General features: G+C 35.5%; 1 protein-coding gene across 18 annotated transcripts in view; it reads left to right on the forward strand.

The window, feature by feature from the left end:
- PKHD1 (PKHD1 ciliary IPT domain containing fibrocystin/polyductin) overlaps positions 1-21,596 on the forward strand; it is a 471,129-nt gene that overhangs the window by 283,357 nt on the left and 166,176 nt on the right. For 13 of the 18 annotated variants that reach the window (XM_059938510.1, XM_059938523.1, XM_059938524.1 and 10 more), the window contains 3 exons: positions 5,656-5,691; positions 8,725-8,838; positions 11,325-11,412. In XM_059938510.1, the coding sequence (XP_059794493.1) occupies positions 5,656-5,691; positions 8,725-8,838; positions 11,325-11,412 (238 nt within the window). Of the gene's footprint in view, positions 1-2,795; positions 2,817-5,655; positions 5,692-8,724; positions 8,839-11,324; positions 11,413-21,596 lie in introns of all 18 variants that reach the window. The other 5 variants (XM_059938512.1, XM_059938518.1, XM_059938511.1 and 2 more) reach the window with 2 other exon arrangements.

Consider the following 21,596-nt stretch of genomic DNA (forward strand, 5'->3'; position numbering starts at 1 on the left):
GTGACTGATTAGTGTATTGATAAATGAATGGACACATCTAAGTCTGTCCTTCAGCTCAATGCCTTTTTCTTGTAATACATCCAGTCTACTGACACCTAAATGACAACATCTGTGAGGAAGGACTTACAGTGTTAATGTATAAATGACCACAATGTTTCCCCCCTCTCCCTATATGAAAGAAATGAATGGGCTAAAAACACATTGAAAAAATTGATGATCTTATACAAATCTAAATTTTATTCTGTCTAGGAGAGGAAATCTAATAAAAATGCCCGACTCAAAGCCTGTTCAATAAATATTGGTTCATTGAGTGTTTTAAATGTTTGTATTTCTTTGCACAGGAATAGCTGTCTGAACTCATCCTTTTCACCAGTGTCCTTTTTTAGTTGAGACATCATTTCCATGCTTTAATATGCATCCTTTGTTATCTTAGATATCAGTGATATTAACATGTTATTGATCCAAATGTGCAACTCAATGGAAAGTGTTTTAATCTTATGCATACTTTTAAAATTGCAAATGGAAAATTCTCTTGTGATAGTTTGTAGGAGGATTTCAGAGAGGGATAATCAGTAATAATATATGTGTGTCTTTTAAACTTAACAGAAGTCTCCTTGATCCCTAAGTAAACAATACATGCCCCACATTTCAGAGTCCCTGCGGACTCAGCAGTGCATTGTTCCTTCAGCCTGTCAGAGCCAGGTCACATGATGCACTGCCTAGTCACTCAGTAATTATGCTAGGAACTGGGTTTTTATCCTAAAACTTGTCACATATTGTTTTACAGAGCCAGTGATGTGTATTTGTCAGTCCTGTCTCACATTTGTAGCCAGGAGCCTAAGGTCATCATTAGCCCATGACTTTGATTGTCAGGAAATGAAGTACTAGGTGTATAGAAGTTTCTTTCATTGCTTGCATGATTGGGACTTTCTCAATCCTAAAGAAGAAGAAAAATCCATACACAGTTTATTGCCTTCCAAACTGACAGTTCTGTAAGGCTCATTGGATGATTAAGTAATAAGAAGGAGACAAACCAGAGAAAAGTGTAGATTAAAACATATCCTCCAGCTTAAAGACACAATACCCAGTAGTCAGACTCATTGAGTAGCCAGAGAGAATCTTGTGGTGATGTTTGTTTAAAAATAATATATTAAGTGAAAGAAACAAACCAAACAAAAATATATTCTTTCAAGTTTATGATTAAAAAATAATACAAATTAACCACAAATTTAATGTGTAAATATAAGTGTACATAGATATCTGTAAAGTAGATGGTTTATAAGTTAGCTAATATAGATCATCAGTCAACAAATCAGTTTCTGTTTATACTGACCGTTCTCTAATCAAACTACTAGTTAATAAAAAGGTGAAATCAAAGGGATGTGATTTTTAAATATCATACTTACTTAACTCTAAGGGCAAAAGCATAAAACCTTTGTTCTTTACAGGTTCAGGAAGCACTAAAGTCCACTTCTGGGTGTTCCTAAGAAGATTGGTAGCCAAGAGTTAAATAATACTTATTTCAAAGTTAGATCAAGCATAGAAATATCTGTTTGTTTTCAGATGGATATTAGTTCTCTGACAAATAACACATTATTATTATTATTATTATTTTTGGTGTGAAACATTTTTAAATTTTTTCCATTAAATTAACTCCGTACAGAGACAGCATCAGGTGGGTGCCAGGGTCCCTTTTTGCTCTCATCTCATCTCGTCTTCCCTTTTTTCCCCTCTGCCCTATCCCCAGGATCCTCTCCATTCAGTCAGTGCTCTCTGTGGTCAAGTCCATGGAAATTCCTGTCTCTAGTACAGTTCTAGGAGGGCAACTGTGAGACCTCTCAAACCTTCATTTTAATTGACTAAGGCCTTTTAGGGTCTTTAGAGTGTAGCACCTACAAAATAAACACACAGACACATTTTAAAAACAAGAGTTTTTTCCTGCAAATATTGCTCTCATCCTATAGTACAACTCGGGTATATTATTTTACTAAAGACCTTCTGCTCACCCTGTGTGAGAAAGCGAAAGATTCGGGGGAGAGGGCAGGGAAGATGAAGAAAGAATGGAGTGGTAGCTGGAGATGCAAGTCATGTCCAGAGAGCATTTCAGGAAATGGAAATAGCATGTTGAAGGCCCCAGAGCTGGGAAGCTGGAACATTTGTGGAACTAAAATAAGGCCAGTGTAACTGAGGCTTTGTTAGTAAGAGAGAGAATGGTTTGTGAGATAGAGCTGAGAATCAGAGAAAGCAGAGCATCATGGGTCACATTAAGGAGCTTGACCTTTATCCTAAGTAAAGAAAGGGTGGATGGTATGGGGGAAACCAGAGGGAAGGCAAGTTAAGTAAATATTGTAAAAGTTTGGTTAAGAAAGATTGAGAAGCTGGCCCATGTATCACATTATTCTTAAATGTATATGTATTTTTAAGCAAAACACGGATACAAGAAATAATCCTTCTATCTTGTTGAGTTTGTCTCTACTAAACACAATTGTAGTAATCATTTTACTTTAATATTTTAATATTTTCTAAATCAGCATTTCCCAAACTATGTTTTAGACTCTTGAACTTCTATCACAATAACATAAAATTCCTTAGAAATTTATTAATTATTTAAAAATGATTAAATAGTTAATTATATAATAAATAAAAAATTGTTAAATATTAATTATTTTTTCATGGAAAAGCTAGATAATTTTAAACAAACAAGTGAATGAATGAATGAATACTTTATTTTCTTGGTTAGAAAACTCTTATGAGAGTATTTGAGTTTAAGAGGAATTTAATTGTGTTTCCTGCAGTTCCTTGGTCTGGACATTCAAGTAAGTGATCACCTAATATTTTTACCTTTGAAATGTCTAGTTTCTAGTACCTTAGGGATAGGACATTACTTGCTAGGAAGAGCTTGCCTTCTTTCTCTTAATTTCCAAATTTAAACATTGATTTTAAAATATTTCATTTCTCTATTGTTACTACTACTACTGTTTACACTGTTATTACTACTAAGAGCCAACATTTTTAAGAGCATGTATTATATGCAGACCCTGCCATGTATCTTTAACACGTACTAAATCATTTAAGCCTAATTAAAAATGGATGCTTTTACTGTGCCTATTTTATATGAAGTTGCAGAAACTGAGGCTTACAGAAGTAAATTAACTCAATCTTATTTATGAAATTATAAGGGTTTTTATACATGTTACAAATATGTGAATGAATATGTTATATATTAACTTTTATTTTAATTTCTATCAATTGTTAACAAATTGAGAGCCCTCCTCATCAATGATAGAAATTTGTCAGCTTGAATAAAATCACTCTCTGAGGGGCTGGAGATTATCATTTGATAATGTCTACTGGTTATTCTTATAACCATGTCATTTCATTGGGCTGAAAGCCCTTCCACCCTCCATTGTTTTTTCTTTTTTCACATGGGATTGATTTTCTTGAGGAGGGGTGTTTTAGGGCTAAGTGGGTCAGGTATACACTGAGAATTAAAAGCTAATTCAGAATAAAACAGGCTTCACAATTTAATTGATTTATCACTATTTGTCCAGAATGTTCTGGAGGCTCTACTCTGAAGAAAATAGCTACAGCAAGACATGAGAAAAATAGTCATGCTTCAGTTGGAAGCTCAGCTTCCAAAGTCATCAACGCAAAACTTAGTTCTGAGGGCAGGAGAAAATGTGTAAAATTGATATTGGGGGCAATTTCTTAATCTGTCTTTTATGGGCAATCATGATATTTATGGAATTTCAAGGTTAACTTGGAGGGAAATACAGATTATTTAGAAACACAATTTGTTGTTTTGGATTCAGTGAACAGGACCCGACAAAAAGTTTATTAGGGAGATGAGTCTAAAATTTTGGTCAATATTTATTAAATATATGCAGTTTTTTTTATGCAGTTTTTTTATACATCAGTTATACCTCATTAAAGCTGTAAAAGAATTTAATGCGTTAGAGAAGCAGAAAAACAAACATAATTTTGATCAGTTTCCATTCTATTGATGAACAAGTACGTATTGATGAGTGTCCTTGAAACATAACAGTTTATTATGAAATATGACACACACGTTCAGAAAAGTTTGCAAAGTAAAAAGTACAAGTTCAACTAAATAAGAATCCATTCTAGTGGGTATGTAGTGGGATCTCATGATTGTTTTAATTTGCATGTCTCTAATTTTTAATGTGATTTGAGCACTTTAAAAATTTTTATTTTCTATTTGGTATCTTGTTTTGTGAAGTAGCTGTTCTCTTGCCCTTTTTTTTTTTTTAAATAGATCTTTATTGGAGTATAATTGCTTCACAATGCTGTGTGAGTTTCTGTTGTACACCAAAGTGAATCAGCCATATGCATACATATGTCCCCATATCCCCTCCCTCTTGAGCCTCCCTCCCATCCTCCATATCCTACCCCTCTAGGTCATCGCAGAGCACCGAGCTCATATCCCTGTGCTATGCTGCTGCTTCCCACTAGCTAACTATTTTACATTCGGTAGTGTATATATATCGTCGCTACTCTCACTTCGCCCCAGCTTCCCCCTCCCATCCTGTGTCCTCAAGTCTACTCTCTATGTCTACATCTTTATTCCTGCCCTGCACTTTTAAAATGATGAATTATCTTTTTTATATTGATTTGTTGAAGTCATTTATATACTTTGGAATGTACCTTTTGTTGGTTATATGTGTTACAAATACCTTTGCCCACTCTGTGGCTTGCTTTTTCACTCTCTTAATGGAAACTCTAGATGATTGGAAAACCTTTATTTAATACAATTCAGTTTATAGACCTTTCCCAAGATGAATTGTACATTTTGATTGAACTATGGTAGGCGAATATATGTGATATGGTTTTAATTCTTCTAAGTTTGCTAAATTTGCTTTAGGGTCATCATATGACAAATATTTGTGAATGTTTTATGCAAGCTTGAAAAGAATATGTATTCTTTGTGAGTCTAGTTTTGCATCTACACATATTATGTTATTTGCTAATTGTATTAGTCAAAACTGTTGCATCCTTACTATTTTCTTGTTTATTTAATTTGCCACTGTTACTTTTGGTATATCTGCTCATTTTTGCTTTATTCTGAAGCTATGATGCTAGGCACATACATACTTACTGTTCTTATAACATCGGTGTCTTTTTTACTGTGGAGTATCCCTCTTTATTTCTAATTGTTTTCTGCAAGAGGACTGGTTAAAATTACCTAGTTCACCATTTTGGGGACAAAATAGATGTGAACTTTGCTGGAAAGACATAGCTCCTTCTCTCAGGGAGTGTACTGTAAAGAGGAGGCAGTCTGATAAAAGACACTTACAGTACAGTTTTGAAGCACTGAGGTCAAGCATGGCCTGTGTGGTAGCCCACAGAGGGCTACTTAACACAGACATAGTTGACAAGGAAGGCTCCCAGAGGAGGTGGCCTCTGAGCTGGGTTTGCTCTTGTTTGGGGACTCGGTTTAGGTGGCTCAGCTCTCAAGCATGGCAAGGGAACCGGGGCGCAGGTGGCGGGGAAGGAAGGAGTTCTAAATGCACAAATCTGTTCCCAATCACTTGCTATTTCAAAGAGTTTTCCGATGTCCGCTATTGTAAATAGGTAGCACTGCAGTGGAGAACTTTGAGCATTAACCCTTGCCCGTGTTCTATACTATTTCTTTAGGACAAGTTCCTCGAAGAAGACTTACTGCAGCAAGAGGTGCGGACACTTTTATGCACAAAAGGGGGCATCTAGCTCTAGGTCATAGGAGGCTTTTAGAAATAAATTATAGTGGAGCCAAGTTTTGAGGGATGATTAGGAGTTAGACAGGATGAAAGTAGGCATATAAAAGCCTGGGGAATCTCATGGGCACAGAAGAGGGTGGAGGTAAATAATTCAGTGTGGGCTGGCTTAGTCACAAGCTGTGGGGAGTCGTGCTAAAAGAGTGGACTTAAATGTAAACTAGGTTTATATTTGATTCCATCAAAGAAGTTCAGTTAATAAAATCATATAAAGTCCTTTTCCCTCTTTCTTACCTTTGAAGTTCATGGAATCCATTTGTACCATATTCCTCAAATCATTATAACCATTATCTTTTATATACCAGAACTTATTTTCCTTCCATCTCCCCAGGTGATTTTAGCATCTGGAATGTATTCTGTTTCCCCTCCGTTGCCCACCATCATCCTAAGTTGTGACAACTTCCGTTTACTTCTTTCCTGTTCCGCTACATCCATGTGTCCTCGGATGGGGCTTTTAAGTCTAAGCCCAGCTTCCCCACTTTTTAGCTGTGTAATTTCTGACAGGTTCTTTAACCTCTCTCTGTCTCCATTTCCTTGTGAGAGCCTCAACAATATCCTTCACAGGGTTGTGAGAATTAAATGAAATCATATATGCAAAAACACCTGGCATGTCTCGGCAACATGACGACAAGGATTTCCCCTCCATTATGAGTATCTGCATTCATCCAGGTTGAAAGTGCCTTTTGTTACAGTTTAGAGCAGCTTGAAGCAGCTTTAAAAAGGAAAATCAGAGAAGAACTGCATGATCCCATGAGCCTTCTCTTAGCGGTGGCTCCTCTCATTTAGGGACAAAGCCCAAGCTGGTGAGAGCACCTCACCTTTCGAGTGCTATATTTGAGAATAAAATGAGGAGTTCGCACTTTAAGGCTTTCCATTTACCAGCTTTCACACATTTGAGAAGCACTGCATTTTCATGTTAAAATAGTATCTATTTCCTTCTCTTAGGTCACTCTTGCCTTCTTTCTGCTCCGTCCCTATTCTCCATCTTTCCCTTCCCCCACATCACAAAAAAGAATACAAACTCTGGTCATTTCAGATACCAAAAGATCACGGCAGGCTGACTAATTTTGCCCAGACTTTCTGTGAAAGCTCCACATGTGCTGCCGTTTTGGGTTGCATAATTGATTTAATCTCTGATTTTAGAGGAACACTGAACTCTTTTCGTGGGACTCTGCGTACATTTCTCTAGGGCAAAAACTGTCCTACTTTTTTTCTCTCTGGTATCTGTTTAGTGCTAGACCATTTTCCCCCAAGAATCTAAACTACGCTCCGTGAAATAAATGAAACCACAGTTGGAAAACGGCTTACTGGCCAAACAAGAGCTATACCACGCCCACTTTCTCAACATGCTGCTCCTCCCCACATCCCTTCTTTCTGCTGTCACACATCTTTGTTTTGGCTAAGAGGATATGTTAGTCACTCAGCTGAGGATTGGCGTTACCTACGTGTAGCCACTGTGTACCTTAGCGTTTTATTGGGAAAGCACACGCTGTGGGGTCCAATCCTTGCATGCCCCTTGGCCTACTGTGTGACTCCAGGGAAATTTACTTACCCCTCTGAGTCTTACTTTCAACAGTCCCTGTAGACCAATGGCTGTGCAGGCTGAACTATAGAGCTAGGTATGCAGCAAGCTGGAAACTCACACCGAGCCTTTGGCTAACCAGGTATATATGGGGTGCCAACTGGGGAAAATGATTTTATGCCCCTGAAAGACCACTTAGCCAAAAGCACAACCAGGCAATTTTAAGTTTCCATTTACTTCATTGTACCATATTTGGCAACCTCATTTTGGGTTATATTTTCAGGAATTTCTAAGTGGAAAGGCATGTTTGATAGCAGATGTGTTTTGTCAACTTCTCCGATCCAGTATATAGTTTGGAGACAATCTTCTCACTAGTTGCTTCTTAAAAAATCTAATGCTTTGTAATATTTTATGTACTCTAAGATACATTTTCTGAAGAAAATAATCTTTGCTAGGTCCATACTCAGAAACACAATCTTAGTAACTTCCCCAAATTATTCTCATACTGTGAAGGTGACCAAAGTCTGCTGTTTACATCAACAGATTAAGGTCAAAAGTAATTCCCAACTGCTATTTGAGTATCACAACTTGAAGGTTGTGTCCTTTTACTGCTAAAAGAATTTAGGCTTAGAAAATAACCTATTACTTGTTTAATAAAACACAACATAAACAGACCATTGTACAAATTCAGACTGTTACTTACTAGTTGGATAAATTTGGACGAGTCCCTTAACCCCTTAGCCTCATTCTGTATGAATATTTAACACTGAGATAAGAATCATATTTACTTCTCAGATGTGTTGTGAAGATTAAATGCTAAAATGCATGTAGAGCAATGTGGGGATCCAGCCGTAGACAGTGTATCAATCAGGTTTTGCTGTAATAATGTTGTGTAACAAAGAATCACCAAGTCTCAGTGGCTCACAACAACAAATATTGATGCCAGACTTGGTTTGACTTGATTCCAGCTCATGGGTTCTATTCGGGTCTGCTGTGTACGTCTCTTCATCCAGGTCCTAGAGGTTATTGAAGGAATTCTCCTTTCATGGCAGGGAACATTATTGCAAGTCATCTGGTGAAACTTGCCAAGCATCTTAAAGCATCAACTTGGAATTGGCATTACTGTCACTTCTACCTGAATTTCATTGGGCCAAACAAGTCATGTGTCCAGGCTCAATATTAGTAGGTCAGGAAAGGATACTGTGCCCTAAGAAGAGTGAATATTTGCTGAACAGTAATCCAATCTCCCTCAGAGAAGTTTACTGCATCTCATTTTTCCACCTTTTCTTTTTTCATCTATGAACACTGGATTTCTCCATCTAGTCTACTTTATAGCATCTACTTTGCATTCTCAAAATTACATCACAATTTCCCTCTCCCTCCTTAAATTTCAAATTAATTTACATGATATACTTTTCTTGTAAACAGGTACTTTAGAAAATCCCTTAGAAAAAGAAAAAAAGCTTCTGATTCTCCTTAGAGCTTCAGAGGGAGTCTTTTGTGACCGTTTCATCGGAATTCGTATTGACCCAGGAACAATTGGTAAGAATATAATGCAGTTTTTATTAAAAATGAAATGTGTGTGTATTTCTGATAGGGAAGTACCATTCATGGAACACCTACTAAATTCCAGACACTCTTCTAGAGAATTTATTATTTCACTTACCAGCTCTCCTGTAAGGAGTATACATTTTACAGATGTCAAAACTAAGACTCAGAGATGATGAACAATATGCAGAAAGCCACACAGTTTTATACTGTCAGAACTTAGATTCATATCCAGATTGGTCACACACCAAAGGCTGGATGAAGAGTCTGTGTTATCAACTTAAATACTATGTGGTTATTGATATATTTTTTAAACTGATAGATCTATAGATTACAAAGAAACATTTACTGTTGGCAGTTTCTTCCTTTGATACTGCCACAATACCAAATCCTGTTTTATTTTATTTTATTTTAATGTTTATTTATGTATTTATTTCTTATTAGTCATCCATTTTATACACATCAGTGTATACATGTTAATCCCAATCTCCCAATTCAAATCCTGTTTTAAAGCACAGAAGAGCACAGAAACTAGGACTGGACTTGTATAACTATGATGTAAGGGCCACGCAATAACTTACTTTTAAGAGAAAGGTATAAGAGGCTTTTTATAGATTTCTAGCATTTTAAAATTTTCTTTGTATGGTAATCCTAATTTTATGAGATTTCAGTGACTCAGTAAAAACAATCATGTTAGGATGTTTTGAAGTTTGGTAACCTAGTCTCATAAAGTATAGCCATTGCCATATAATACTTTGATAGTGCTTTATTGTTTTCAAATGATTTTTCATATATGCTATTTATTTTATCTTTTTAAGAATATGAGGTTAAGGAATATTTTACTTTTTTCAAGTTGACAAACTAGATGGATCACAGCAGGAACATGGACTCTTTTTGCCTGTGGTGTCCACTCTGTTCCAGGGAGTGCCATGTTGAACTAGACTTTGTGTTAGGAGCATATGAGGGTGCCTGTCTTGATCCCCAATGCCAGCTGTATTGCCAAACAAGTGTTTCTAAAAATTTCTCTGATACTAAATTGAAAAAGGAATGAAATGTTTGTCACTGCATGCTTAAAATTTGGTGACATCATAAGCAAATAACATATTTTAATCTCTTCAAGTATTATAATCTCCTTGAAACAATTAAGAAATGGTGTCATTTTACAGTTAACCTTTGGTGATTGGGAATGATCAAGAAATCTGCTTTCTGGTAAATTAAAGAAAATAAACTGGTTTTTGTTAAAATCTTTGTAGTTGGAAATTTCTCTAAATTATTCCATGTTACTCTCCTGTCTAGCTTACTTAGCTAATAGTGATTAATTTTTTGATGATGATGATGATATTATTATTGTGAAAGATTGATTCCAGGTCATGTTCTAAAAGTGGGAGTGTTTTTTCCATTTCCACTAATCCTTATTTTAGTTTTATTATCTTCTGAATTTTTGCTGAATTGGAGTATGGTAAAATTATGGATGTTGACTTAAACACTTGGTTGGCTTCTAATTAACTGAGCTTTTTTAGTTCACATTGGATGAAAACCCAAGGCATATTATTTGTACCTTACTGGTTTTTACTTCCCTTATACATTTTCTGCTAAAATTTGTGAAATCTTTAGATTTCAAGATTAGTGATTTGCAATAAAATGGGGGTGCACTAATCCAGGGGTATGAAGACAATCAATCCATTTGGGTACAGGAAGAAAATATTAGAACTTTTATTCAAACATGTATGAATATATTCATTTGTATATATGGTTATTTATCTACAAACAGACATGTGTTAGGTGTGCATGATCATAATTTTGTTACTGCTTGGGTTCATGCTCAAAACATGTTTAGACCACTAGAATATGAGGAATTTTGCTTCATGTGATTTTAAATGGCAATAAAATGTGTAAGAGGAAAGACCTGAAGGAATAAAACTGGACTGCATCAAGCATGTCCCTGGTAGGACTTTAATTTATGAGTCTGAAATAAATTATATTTTGAACAAAGGAGCTAGAGATTTATCCTTTGATATCTGTAATACAAAAATATCTGAGGTCCAGCTATGGAAAACAAAGCTAATAGCAGCAAATCTCTTTCCTCAGGAAACAAAATTACCTTGCCTTTGGAAAGTCTACTGTATAACCCAAAATATCAAAACCAGTTAACTTCCAACAGAATTGCAAATGGTTTGGAGTCACTTACTGGTAGAAATCTAACTAGTTAGCTGGGAATAGACCATTAGAGTGGTCTATTTCCCAGCTCTTGGATTACTAGATGTGGTGTAGCATTCATTTCTCTATAGCTTTTGAGAGAATAAAAATGTTTCATAGCCAAGTGAGATGTTAAGTGTTCTTTTTCTGATAAGGTGGACATCTTCATATATAGTTTCTATGTCATGTATCTTGCACAATAAGCTCTCTAATGAGTTTTGCTTATGTGGCCTTAATTTCTTGGAAGGATTTTCCTATCCAACTGTTGCTCCTTTTATTTTCAGGGGTGTTTGGGAAAGTTCAGCTTCATAGTGCTTATCCTAAGAAATCCTGGACACATCTTGGGGCTGACATTGCCTCAGGCAATGAGAGGTAAGGAATGAGAGTAACTTAGGGATGTAGTTTTTGGTTGGGTTTGCTTCTGCTGGAGGTTTTGTTACAATATGAAATTAAATTTTAGGTTAAGGATCATAATTCAAGAATGAATAAATAGAAAAATAAAAGGCTAGAAGGAATTTAAAATATTCTCTGTAACATAATGGAAGAAGAACAAAACAAGCTAAAGGCAGGGGGGATATAATTTATTTAAGGAGTAAATTTTAGATCATACATGTTTTCTGCTGTCAATAAATCTTTAAAAATATGAATTCTATGAGATAATAGATGAAATATAAGGAGGGACCACAATGTCTGAATAGAAATGATAGCTGGTGAAGAGATAGACAGAAATAAAATAAGGGTGAGATGAAGCATATAAAGAATCTTACGGAATTTAAATTGCAGTAATAGAATTTAATAATGCATTGGAGGCAGTAAAGAATGAAATCACCACTGCGTCAAAGTGAGCAGGCAACATGAAGAAATTGATGGAGTCTACATGAATGAAGAAGACAAAATCAAGAGATAAAAATAATAAGAGAGAAGGTATTAGAAATAGAGAACAGAAAATACAAAGCGCATTTTGATAACTGCTCTTTTTAATGAGTCCAGAATAATGACAACACAAAGAATAATTAAATCTTAACTAAAATACACATAACAAACCTGGGATTATTTCTATTTAATTTGAATAACATCGAGAATAATGATAGATACATATCCTCACAGTACAAGAAAAAAAGTGAAAAAGTAAAAGAAAAACAGGGACATAAAGCTTGATAACATTAGAATTTTCTACAACATCAAATGTAGGAAGATAGTGGTGCAAAATCTATAAATGTTTAGGGGAAAAAAGTTTATAAGCAAAGGCTTGGCTTGTAAACATAGACCCTGCTAAAATGCTGTTCACATGTGAATGCAAACAAAAGATTTCTTTTGCTTTGCAAGAACTGAAAAAAATTCAAAAATGTGTTATAATAAAGAGATTAAACTGAGTCTAAAATTTAAGAATACAAATAAAATTCAGGAATTGTATAAAGGTAGATAAAGTATAGATATCAAAGGCAAGCATTGGAATAAGTTAAATATAATACTATAACTATGGTTATTAAAATAAGACAAATTCTAATTGCTCTTATAAAAGAAACTACATAAAATCTGAAAGTTAATGTATTAGTCAGGGTTCTGTTTCTATAAAATATATATAATAGTAGGTTATATATGTATGTGTGTATATATATTATATACAGTATATATTATATATAAAGAGATATGTTTCAAGGAATTAGCTCATATGCTTAGGAGAGCTATAAGTTCAAAATTTTGTAGGGCAGGCTGGCAGGATGCAAAGACTTGAGCAGTATCTGATACTGTAATCTTGAAGTAGAATTTCTTCTTTTTCAGGGAAACTTCAATTTTGCTATTAAGGTCTTCCAACTGATTGATGAGGCTCACCCACATTATCGAGGGCCATCTCCTTCACTTAAAGTCACCTGATTGTAGATGTTAACCACATTTGCAAAATACCTTCACAGCAACACTAAGCTTCCTGTTTGATTGATACCTGGCTACTATAGCCTAACCAAGTTGACACATAAACTAACCATCACAGGTTATAATTCTCAAATAAAAATCTAGGTTTGCAATTGGGGACTATAGCCACAGGAAACTGGAGATGGAGCATAAAGAGCCATAGGAAGTAAATATGTAAATATGAGTTAATTCTAACAGAATTTAAAATAGGTCATATACCTTCCAAATCACCAGAGAGAAAAAAGAATGAAAGAAACTATAAAATAAAGGGTGAAATACAGAGAAGACCATGAAATAGTAAGAGAACTAAAACAACAAAAAAGGTACAAAATGACAATAAAAGTAAGAAACTAAGAATAAATCTGCCAATTATAAAAAGAAAATATGCTTGTTAAAAATGATCTTATATAGAAAAAAAATTAGTAATGAATAAAAATGTAATCATAACTTTTTTTATCAGAGGAAAACAAACCAGTTCAGAAAAATGTTTAGTTAAATATTGGACAAAATGAATCCTTAAAATAAAAATAAAATGGAAGCAAGAACTTCAAAATTATTCACAAGAAAAGTAAAAAATCAAAATAAATACATTTTATATTAATAAAGGTTTCAGTCTTCAGTGAGACCCCAGTAGTAAGGAAAGTTTTATACCAGATAACATAATATAGAAATAAATAAGGTAAATCTGTAAAAAATATGAGAGGAAATTAACAGGAACAAAAATAGTAATGAAAGTCATGAAATTTACTTACCTCTTTCAGTTTTTAACCTTTAGATTAAAATTATAAAGAAAATATTAAGAAATATAACCAATATAGTAAATGCAATTTAATTTGTATATATGTATAATATATCTTTGCTCCAATATATGTAATTAAAAACCTTAATAAATTTTAATAAACAGAAATTATATATTGATACAATATAATCACAATAAAATAAACATGGAGATTAAAACAAAATTTTAGCCAACAACCTTAATGTCTTGCAAGATGGAAGAAAAAAAAGATAAACCCTCTCCTACATAACTTTTGTATCTAAGAGGAGAGCAAACCTTTATCAATAGACTACTTGGAAAATAACAGTAATGAGAGTATTACATGAGAGATGGCCATATGTGTCATCACATTAAATGCTTTCATTGCTGAATACGAAAGTACAAAATAAACTAAGTTGTCAATGTAAGAAATCAGAAACAAAATAACCAACAAATCTAATGAAATCAATCCATACCTGATAAAGGCAGAAATTGATGGATTACAAAGTAGGAAATTAATAGACTTGATTTTTTTTTTAGAGGTACTGGTTTAATCTCTAATAACTAACCATACAAAGAAAACAAAATGTAATTCAGAAATGGGGATTCAACTATAATAGATATCAAAGAGATTAAAATTGTAATCTAAAAATGTGTATATCTATATAGTGTCATTCTGAAATTAAAAAATTATATATAGAAATATAAATGATTGGGACTTCCCTGGTGGTGCAGTGGTTAAGAATCCACCTGCCAATGCAGGGGACATGGGTTCGAGCCCTGGTCCAGAAAGATCCCACATGCCACGGAGCAACTAAGCCTGTGCACCACAACTACTGAGCCTGTACTCTAGAGCCCGTGAGCCACAACTACTGAGCCCACGTGCCACAACTACTGAAGCCCACATGCCTAGAACCCATGCTCCACAACAAGAGAAGCCACCGCAATGAAAAGCCAATGCACCGCAACAAAGAGGAGCCCCCACTCGCCACAACTAGAGAAAGCCCGCGCACAACAACAAAGACCCAACACTGCCAAAAATAAATAAATAAATGAATAAATTTTAAAAAAAGAAATATAAATGATCATAATCGGCTAAAGAAGAATAAAACTGAAAGAACCAATAACAGCAAGACATAAAGTTTTCACAAATTTATTCCCAAGAATACATTTGGCTCAAGTAAATTTATGTCGTTTTTCTAGCCATTAATTTAGTCATCAGACATTTATTGTGTTGTACAATCTATTCCATAGCATAGGAAAATATTTGAAGCTTTCCAATTTGTTTTAGCAAGCAAGCATAAGGTAATTTATAAAACAGCTGCTAAAGGTAACTCAAAAAAAGAAAACTGAGGCAACATCCAAGTCATACCCTAAATAAAACAGCAACAAATGAAATCCAGTAATTTATTTTTTTAAAAAAGAGTGTGATTTATTCAAGTAAAGAAGGATGGTTCAAAATGAAATAATTAATTAATATAATTTACCTAAACAAAAAATATAAAGACTAAGAACGTGTTCAGTTTGATACAAAACAGAAATGCATTTAGTAAAATTCAGTTTGCATTCTTGGAATAAACAGTAAATTAAGACTATAAGGATACTCTTTCTTCTATAAATAGAACTACCATATGACCCAGCAATCCCACTACTGGGCATATACCCTGAGAAACCCATAATTCAAAAAGAGTCATGTACCAAAATGTTCATTGCAGCTCTATTTACAATAGCCAAGACATGGAAGCAACCTAAGTGTCCATTGACAGATGAATGGATAAAGAAGATGTGGCACATATATACAATGGAATATTACTCAGCCATAAAGAGAAACGAAATTGAGTTATTTGTAGTGAGGTGGATGGACCTAGAGTCTGTCATACAGAGTGAAGTAAGTCAGAAAGAGAAAAACAAATACCGTATGCTAACACATATATGTGGAATCAAAAAAAAAAAAGGGTCCTGAGGAACCTAGGGGCAAGACGGGAATAAAGACACAGACCTACTAGAGAATAGACTTGAGGATACGGGGAGGGGGAAGGGTAAGCTGGGACAAAGTGAGAGAGTGGCATGGACATATATACACTACCAAATGGAAAACAGATAGCTAGTGGGAAGCAGCCACATAGCACAGGGAGATCAGCTCAGTGCTTTGTGACCACCTAGAGGGGTGGGATAGGGAGGGTGGGAGGGAGGGAGACACAAGAGGGAAGAGATATGGGGATGTATGTATATGTATAACTGATTCACTTTGTTATAAAGCAGAAACTAACACACCATTGTAAAGCAATTATACTCCAGTAAAGATGTTAAAAAAAAAAAAAAAAGGAAATAAATAGGGTGGTATGATCCAAGATAGCTGGGGCGGGGGGGGTATGAGGTGTACCCTTTTATATTGAATGGACAACGAAGATCTTTCTGGAGAAGGGAAATTTAAGCTGAGATATGAATGGTAGGAGGGATCCTCCTGTTTGGTGAGAACGGACAAGAGTTCTCAGTGAAGGACGGACATCCAGCTGTGTCTCTGAGGTGGCCTTTGGGGCTCGGGGAACAGAAAGGTGGTCACTCTAGCTGGACCAGAGTGAGCAGTAGGTAGAGTTGCATGACATGACAGATGCCAAGTCACATGGTACCTTGTTTAGGTGTGAGAGGTCAAAGGGAAAATCACTGAAAGGTTTTATGCAGGGGAATTGGTGGAGTCTGATTTAGGTTTTGAAAATCACTCTGGCTGCTATGTAGATGATGGATCATGGAGACAAGAGCAGAAGCTGGGGTATCAGGAGGTCAGTCAAGGTCAAAAATTGTAATGGCTAGGACTAGAGGCAGTGGAGATCGAGAGAAGAAATGATTCTGTCTGGACTTGCTCATGAATTGAATGTTGAGGTGAGGGGAGTCCTTCAGGTTTTTGATTGACCAACCTGGTGGGTGGTGGAAGCACACACTGAGATGGGGAGACTGGGAGAGGAACAGGCTTGTCAGGGTGGACGATAGTAGGGATGTGCTGAGTTGGAGACACCAAGTAGAGATGTGAAGAAGGTAATTTAACACATAACTTAGGGCTCAGGGAGACAATGGCAGGGAGTCATCCTGGAAGTGGATGACGTTATTGATAAGAAGACTATCAATAGGTAGAGGAGAAAACTGGAGCCTGGAAATGAGATTGGGGACAGTCTAATTTTTTAGAAGTTGATAGAGGAGGACACAGCACAGGTGATTGAGAAACAGAGACCCATGAGGTGATTCTGTGCTGGGAGAAAGAATGGAGAACACGAGGGACTTGAAAGAATGCCAGGATGGCTGACAAAGAGAGAACAGACCAAGCCATGATGATAGGGTTCCAAGGGGTAGTTATGGGTCAGGGCCATATTCATTGGTGATGTCAAGAATTTTAGTGTTTGGCCTCCTGAACATTGTGCAGCTGTTTTAGGTTTCTAAGGGGGTAATATGGGTGGGAGGTAGCACCGATAATCACATTTTTATATCTTAAAAAATAATCTGGGGCTTCCCTGGTGGCGCAGTGGTTGAGAATCTGCCTGCCAATGCAGGGGACACGGGTTCGAGCCCTGGTCTGGGAAGATCCCACATGCCGCGGAGCAGCTAGGCCCATGAGCCACAACTACTGAGCCTGCGCGTCTGGAGCCTGTGCTCTGCAACAAGAGAGGCCGCGATAGTGAGAGGCCCACGCACCGCGATGAAGAGTGGCCCCCACTTGCGGCAACTAGAGAAGGCCCTCGCACAGAAATGAAGACCCAACACAGCCATAAATAAATAAATAAATAAGTAAAAATTAAAAAAAAAAAAAAAGGGATGGAAGTTTAAAAAAAAAAGTCTTTCTAGCTATAATGCAGACTATAGGAGGAGTCAAAAATGGATCTAGGGATATCACTTAGGAGGTGCAAGCAAGAGATAGTGTAACTTGTGGTCAGGAGCTGAAGTGGCAATGGAGAGAAGTGGGCAGATATGTAGACAGGAGATAGAATCTCTTGGATGAATCGGGTGTGAGGTGCTTTCTTGGTTCTGGTTTACGTAGATGGATGGTGGCACCATTCACTAGAGGAGGACTAAATTTGTGGGAAAAGATTATGAGTTCAGATTTGGTCAGGTTGAGTTTGAAGTGCTTTTCTGATCCCCAAAAGGATTTGTGAGGGAGGCATTTCCAACAGGGATCAATAAGAACCTTTCATTATTATCAGGTTAGCAAGTTGGAATTTGGCAGGAGCCATATGAATGGATTTTTCTTATAAGAATGTGTTAAAAACCTCATTCAGAATCTGAGCTACAGGCTATTTTGAAAGAAACTCAATTTTATTAATTAAAACTATCGATAGTAATTAACTAGCTGCCACTTACTGAGTTCTTATCATGTGGGCTCACTCTGTGTCAGGCATCTACCAAGCATTTTATATACATTATCTCACTTAAATCTCTCAGTGCTATAAGTTAGGTATTATTATCTTCATTTTACAGATATAAAAACTGAGGCTGGAGAAGGTAAGTAAAATTTCCAAGGTCATACAGCTAGAATTCCTGAGGCTGAATTTTTACCACAGTGGGTCTGATTCCACTGTTTGTGTTCTACATACTGCAAATATTAAAAACAAAATCATATTAAAACCAAAATTATTTAGTATCAGTCCTGATGAGGAGTACTTTAATGAGTTTATATGAATGATACATAATTATCACAGTGTATTCATTTTATGGATAATTTCTTTTTTTAACCTTTTAAAAATTTGTAACATAATTTAAGACTCACAAGAAGTTGCAAAAATAGTACAGAGTGCCCATGTACCCTTGACTTGGCATTACCTGGTGGTATCTTACATAACCACAGACTTTATCAAATCCAGCAAGTTGATATTAATACAGTATTAACCGAACTACAGACCTTATTCAAACTGTTTCTTTAAACATTGATCTACAGTCTTTCTTCCATCAAAAGCCAGTTTAGTAAGTCTTTCTAATATACTGTTATGGGGACAGATTTTACTTGGACCCCTTTATGAACTTTCACCAAGAATTCTTTCTACCAGAATTGTTGATCTGAATTTATTTGTATATAATGTATTTATTTTATGAAGGATGTTACAGTGAAATCTTCAGAGGAAAATTTTCATTCTATAAACTTAGACTTTATAAACTTTAACTTTATAAACTTAGGCTCATTTCTTACACTACCAACCAAAGTAAGCTTAGCCAGATATTTGAAAAAAAAATTAGTTTCTTTTGTTATATATTATTATATCAATTTCTCTCTAAATTAAATTACTCTTTGCTGTTGCTTGCTTCAGTTGACTTTTGGGGAGACTGATGAATAAAAATGTTGGATTTTTGGATTACAGATAAGTCAAAGGAGGTTATACCTAGATGAAAAGAAATTCGTTTTTTATCCATTAAGTATGTTTTACTGTGAGTCTTTTTAGGGAGACCATGTGCTCTTTGAAGTTAAATTGTTACTTTTTCAATCCTATGATAAAGTTTTCAGATTTTATCCTGGTCTGGGAAGATTTTAAACAGGATATGGTCCAATTTATGTTTGAATCTGATTTACGCTGTATGGGCAATTGACTGTTAGGAGGACAAAGGTGGAAGCAGAGAGATTAACTGTTAAAACATTGCAATATTTGTCTTTTTGAATTATGGTTTTCTCTAGGTATATGCCCAGTAGTGGGATTGCTGGGTCATGTGGTAGTTCTATTTTTAGTTTTTTGAGGAACCTCCATACTGTTCTCCATAGTGGCTGTATCAATTTACATTCCCACCAACAGTGCAGGAGGGTTCCCGTTTCTCCACACCCTCTCCAGCATTTATTGTTTGTAGATTTTCTAATGATGCCCATTCTAACCCGTGTGAGGTGGTACCGCATTGTAGTTTTGATTTGCATTTCTCTAATGATTAGTGATGTTGAGCAGCTTTTCATGTGCCTCTTGGCCATCTGTATGTCTTCTTTGGAGAAATGTCTATTTAGGTCTTCCGCCCATTTTTGGATTGGATTGGATTTTTTGTTTTTTTAATATTGAGCTGCATGAGCTGTTTATATATTTTGGAGATTAATCCTTTGTCTGTTGATTCATTTGCAAATATTTTCTCACAATTTGAGGTTGTCTTTTCATCTTGTTTACAGTTTCCTTTGCTGTGCAAAAGCTTTTAAGTTTCATTAGGTCCCATTTGTTTATTTTTTTTATTTCCATTGCTCTAGGAGGTGGGTCAAAAAAGATCTTGCTGTGATTTATATCAGAGTGTTCTTCCTATGTTTTCCTCTAAGAGTTTTATAGTGTCCGGTCTTACATTTAGGTCTTTAATCCATTTTGAGTTTATTTTTGTGTACGGTGTTAGGGAGTGTTCTAATTTCATTCTTCTACATGTAGCTGTCCAGTTTTCCCAGCACCACTTATTGAAGAGACTGTCTTTTCTCCGTTGTATATCCTTGCCTCCTTTGTCATAGATTAGTTGACCATAGGTGTGTGGGTTTATCTCTGGGCTTTCTATCCTGTTCCATTGATCTGTATTTCTGTTTTTGTGCCAGTACCATATCGTCTTGATTACTGTAGCTTTGCCAATGTTCACTGCAGCACTATTTACAATAGCCAGGTCATGGAAGCAACCTAAATGCCTATCGACAGACAAATGGATAAAGAAGATGTGGTACATATATACAGTGAAATATTACTCAGCCATTAAAAGGAACGAAATTGGGTCATTTGTAGAGATGTGGATGGACTTAGAGACTGTGATACAGAGTGAAGTAAGTCAGAAGGAGAAAAACAAATATTGTAGATTAATACATATATGTGGAATCTAGAAAAATGGTACAGATGGAACCAGTTTGCAAGGCAGAAACAGAGACACAGATGTAGAGAACAAACGTATGGACACCACGGGGGGAAAGCGAGGGGGGCAGGTGGTGGTGGGATGAATTTGGAGATTGGGATTGACATATATACACTAATATGTATAAAACAGATAACTAATAAGAACCTGCTGTATAAAAAATAAATTAATTTAATTAAATTAAAAAAACATTGCAATAACATTGCAATATTTCAGGTGACACATGCTGATGGCTTAGATTGGGGTAGGATGATGGAAGAGGAAAGAAGTGGTTAAATAGATGTTGAAGAAGAGCCAACATGATTTGCTGGTGCGCTGGGCAAAAGGGACGAGTTCAAAGGTCACTGACTTGAGCAACTGGGTGAAGAGTGGTATAATTTAGTGAGTGAGGACAACAGAGAAAAGAGTAGGCTTATGGGGAACCTTTCTCAAAGGCTCTCATTTTTTTCTTATTTCGTATCTCATTTACTTTTTAAAGAAAGTGTGTAAAGCATTGGCCGGCCTCTTTGTCCTGATATTTTTCTGTTTCTTAAGTGGTTTATTAACTTATTCTGTTACTTATAAGAAAATAACTCTGACCTGAAGAACAAATAATTTCTCATCTCAACTTTTTCCAGGACCTAGGCTTTTAATTCTAAGGTTATCATTGATGATATCTATTTTATTATCTCCCATATCCAATCAATGATGGTATTCTACAGATATACTTTGGTTTTTTTCCTGTTCTTTTTCATTATAGTTTATTACAAGATATTGAATGTAGTTCCCTGTGCTATACAGTAAATCCTTGTTGTTTATTTTATATATGGTAGTATGCATCTGTTAATCTCATGTTGCCAATTTATCCCACCCCCCTTCCCCTTCGGTAACCATAAGTTTGTTTTCTACATCTGTTTCTATTTTGTAAATAAGTTCATTTGTATTATTTTTTAGATTTCACATATAAGTGATATCATATAATATTTGTCTTTCTCTGACTTCACTTAGTATGATAATCTCTAGGTCCATCCATGTTGCTGCAAATGGCATTACTTCATTATTTTTTTTATGGCTGAGTAAT

The sequence above is a fragment of the Balaenoptera ricei genome, chromosome 11 (genome assembly GCF_028023285.1).
Source record: "Balaenoptera ricei isolate mBalRic1 chromosome 11, mBalRic1.hap2, whole genome shotgun sequence".
Lineage (NCBI taxonomy): Eukaryota > Metazoa > Chordata > Mammalia > Artiodactyla > Balaenopteridae > Balaenoptera > Balaenoptera ricei.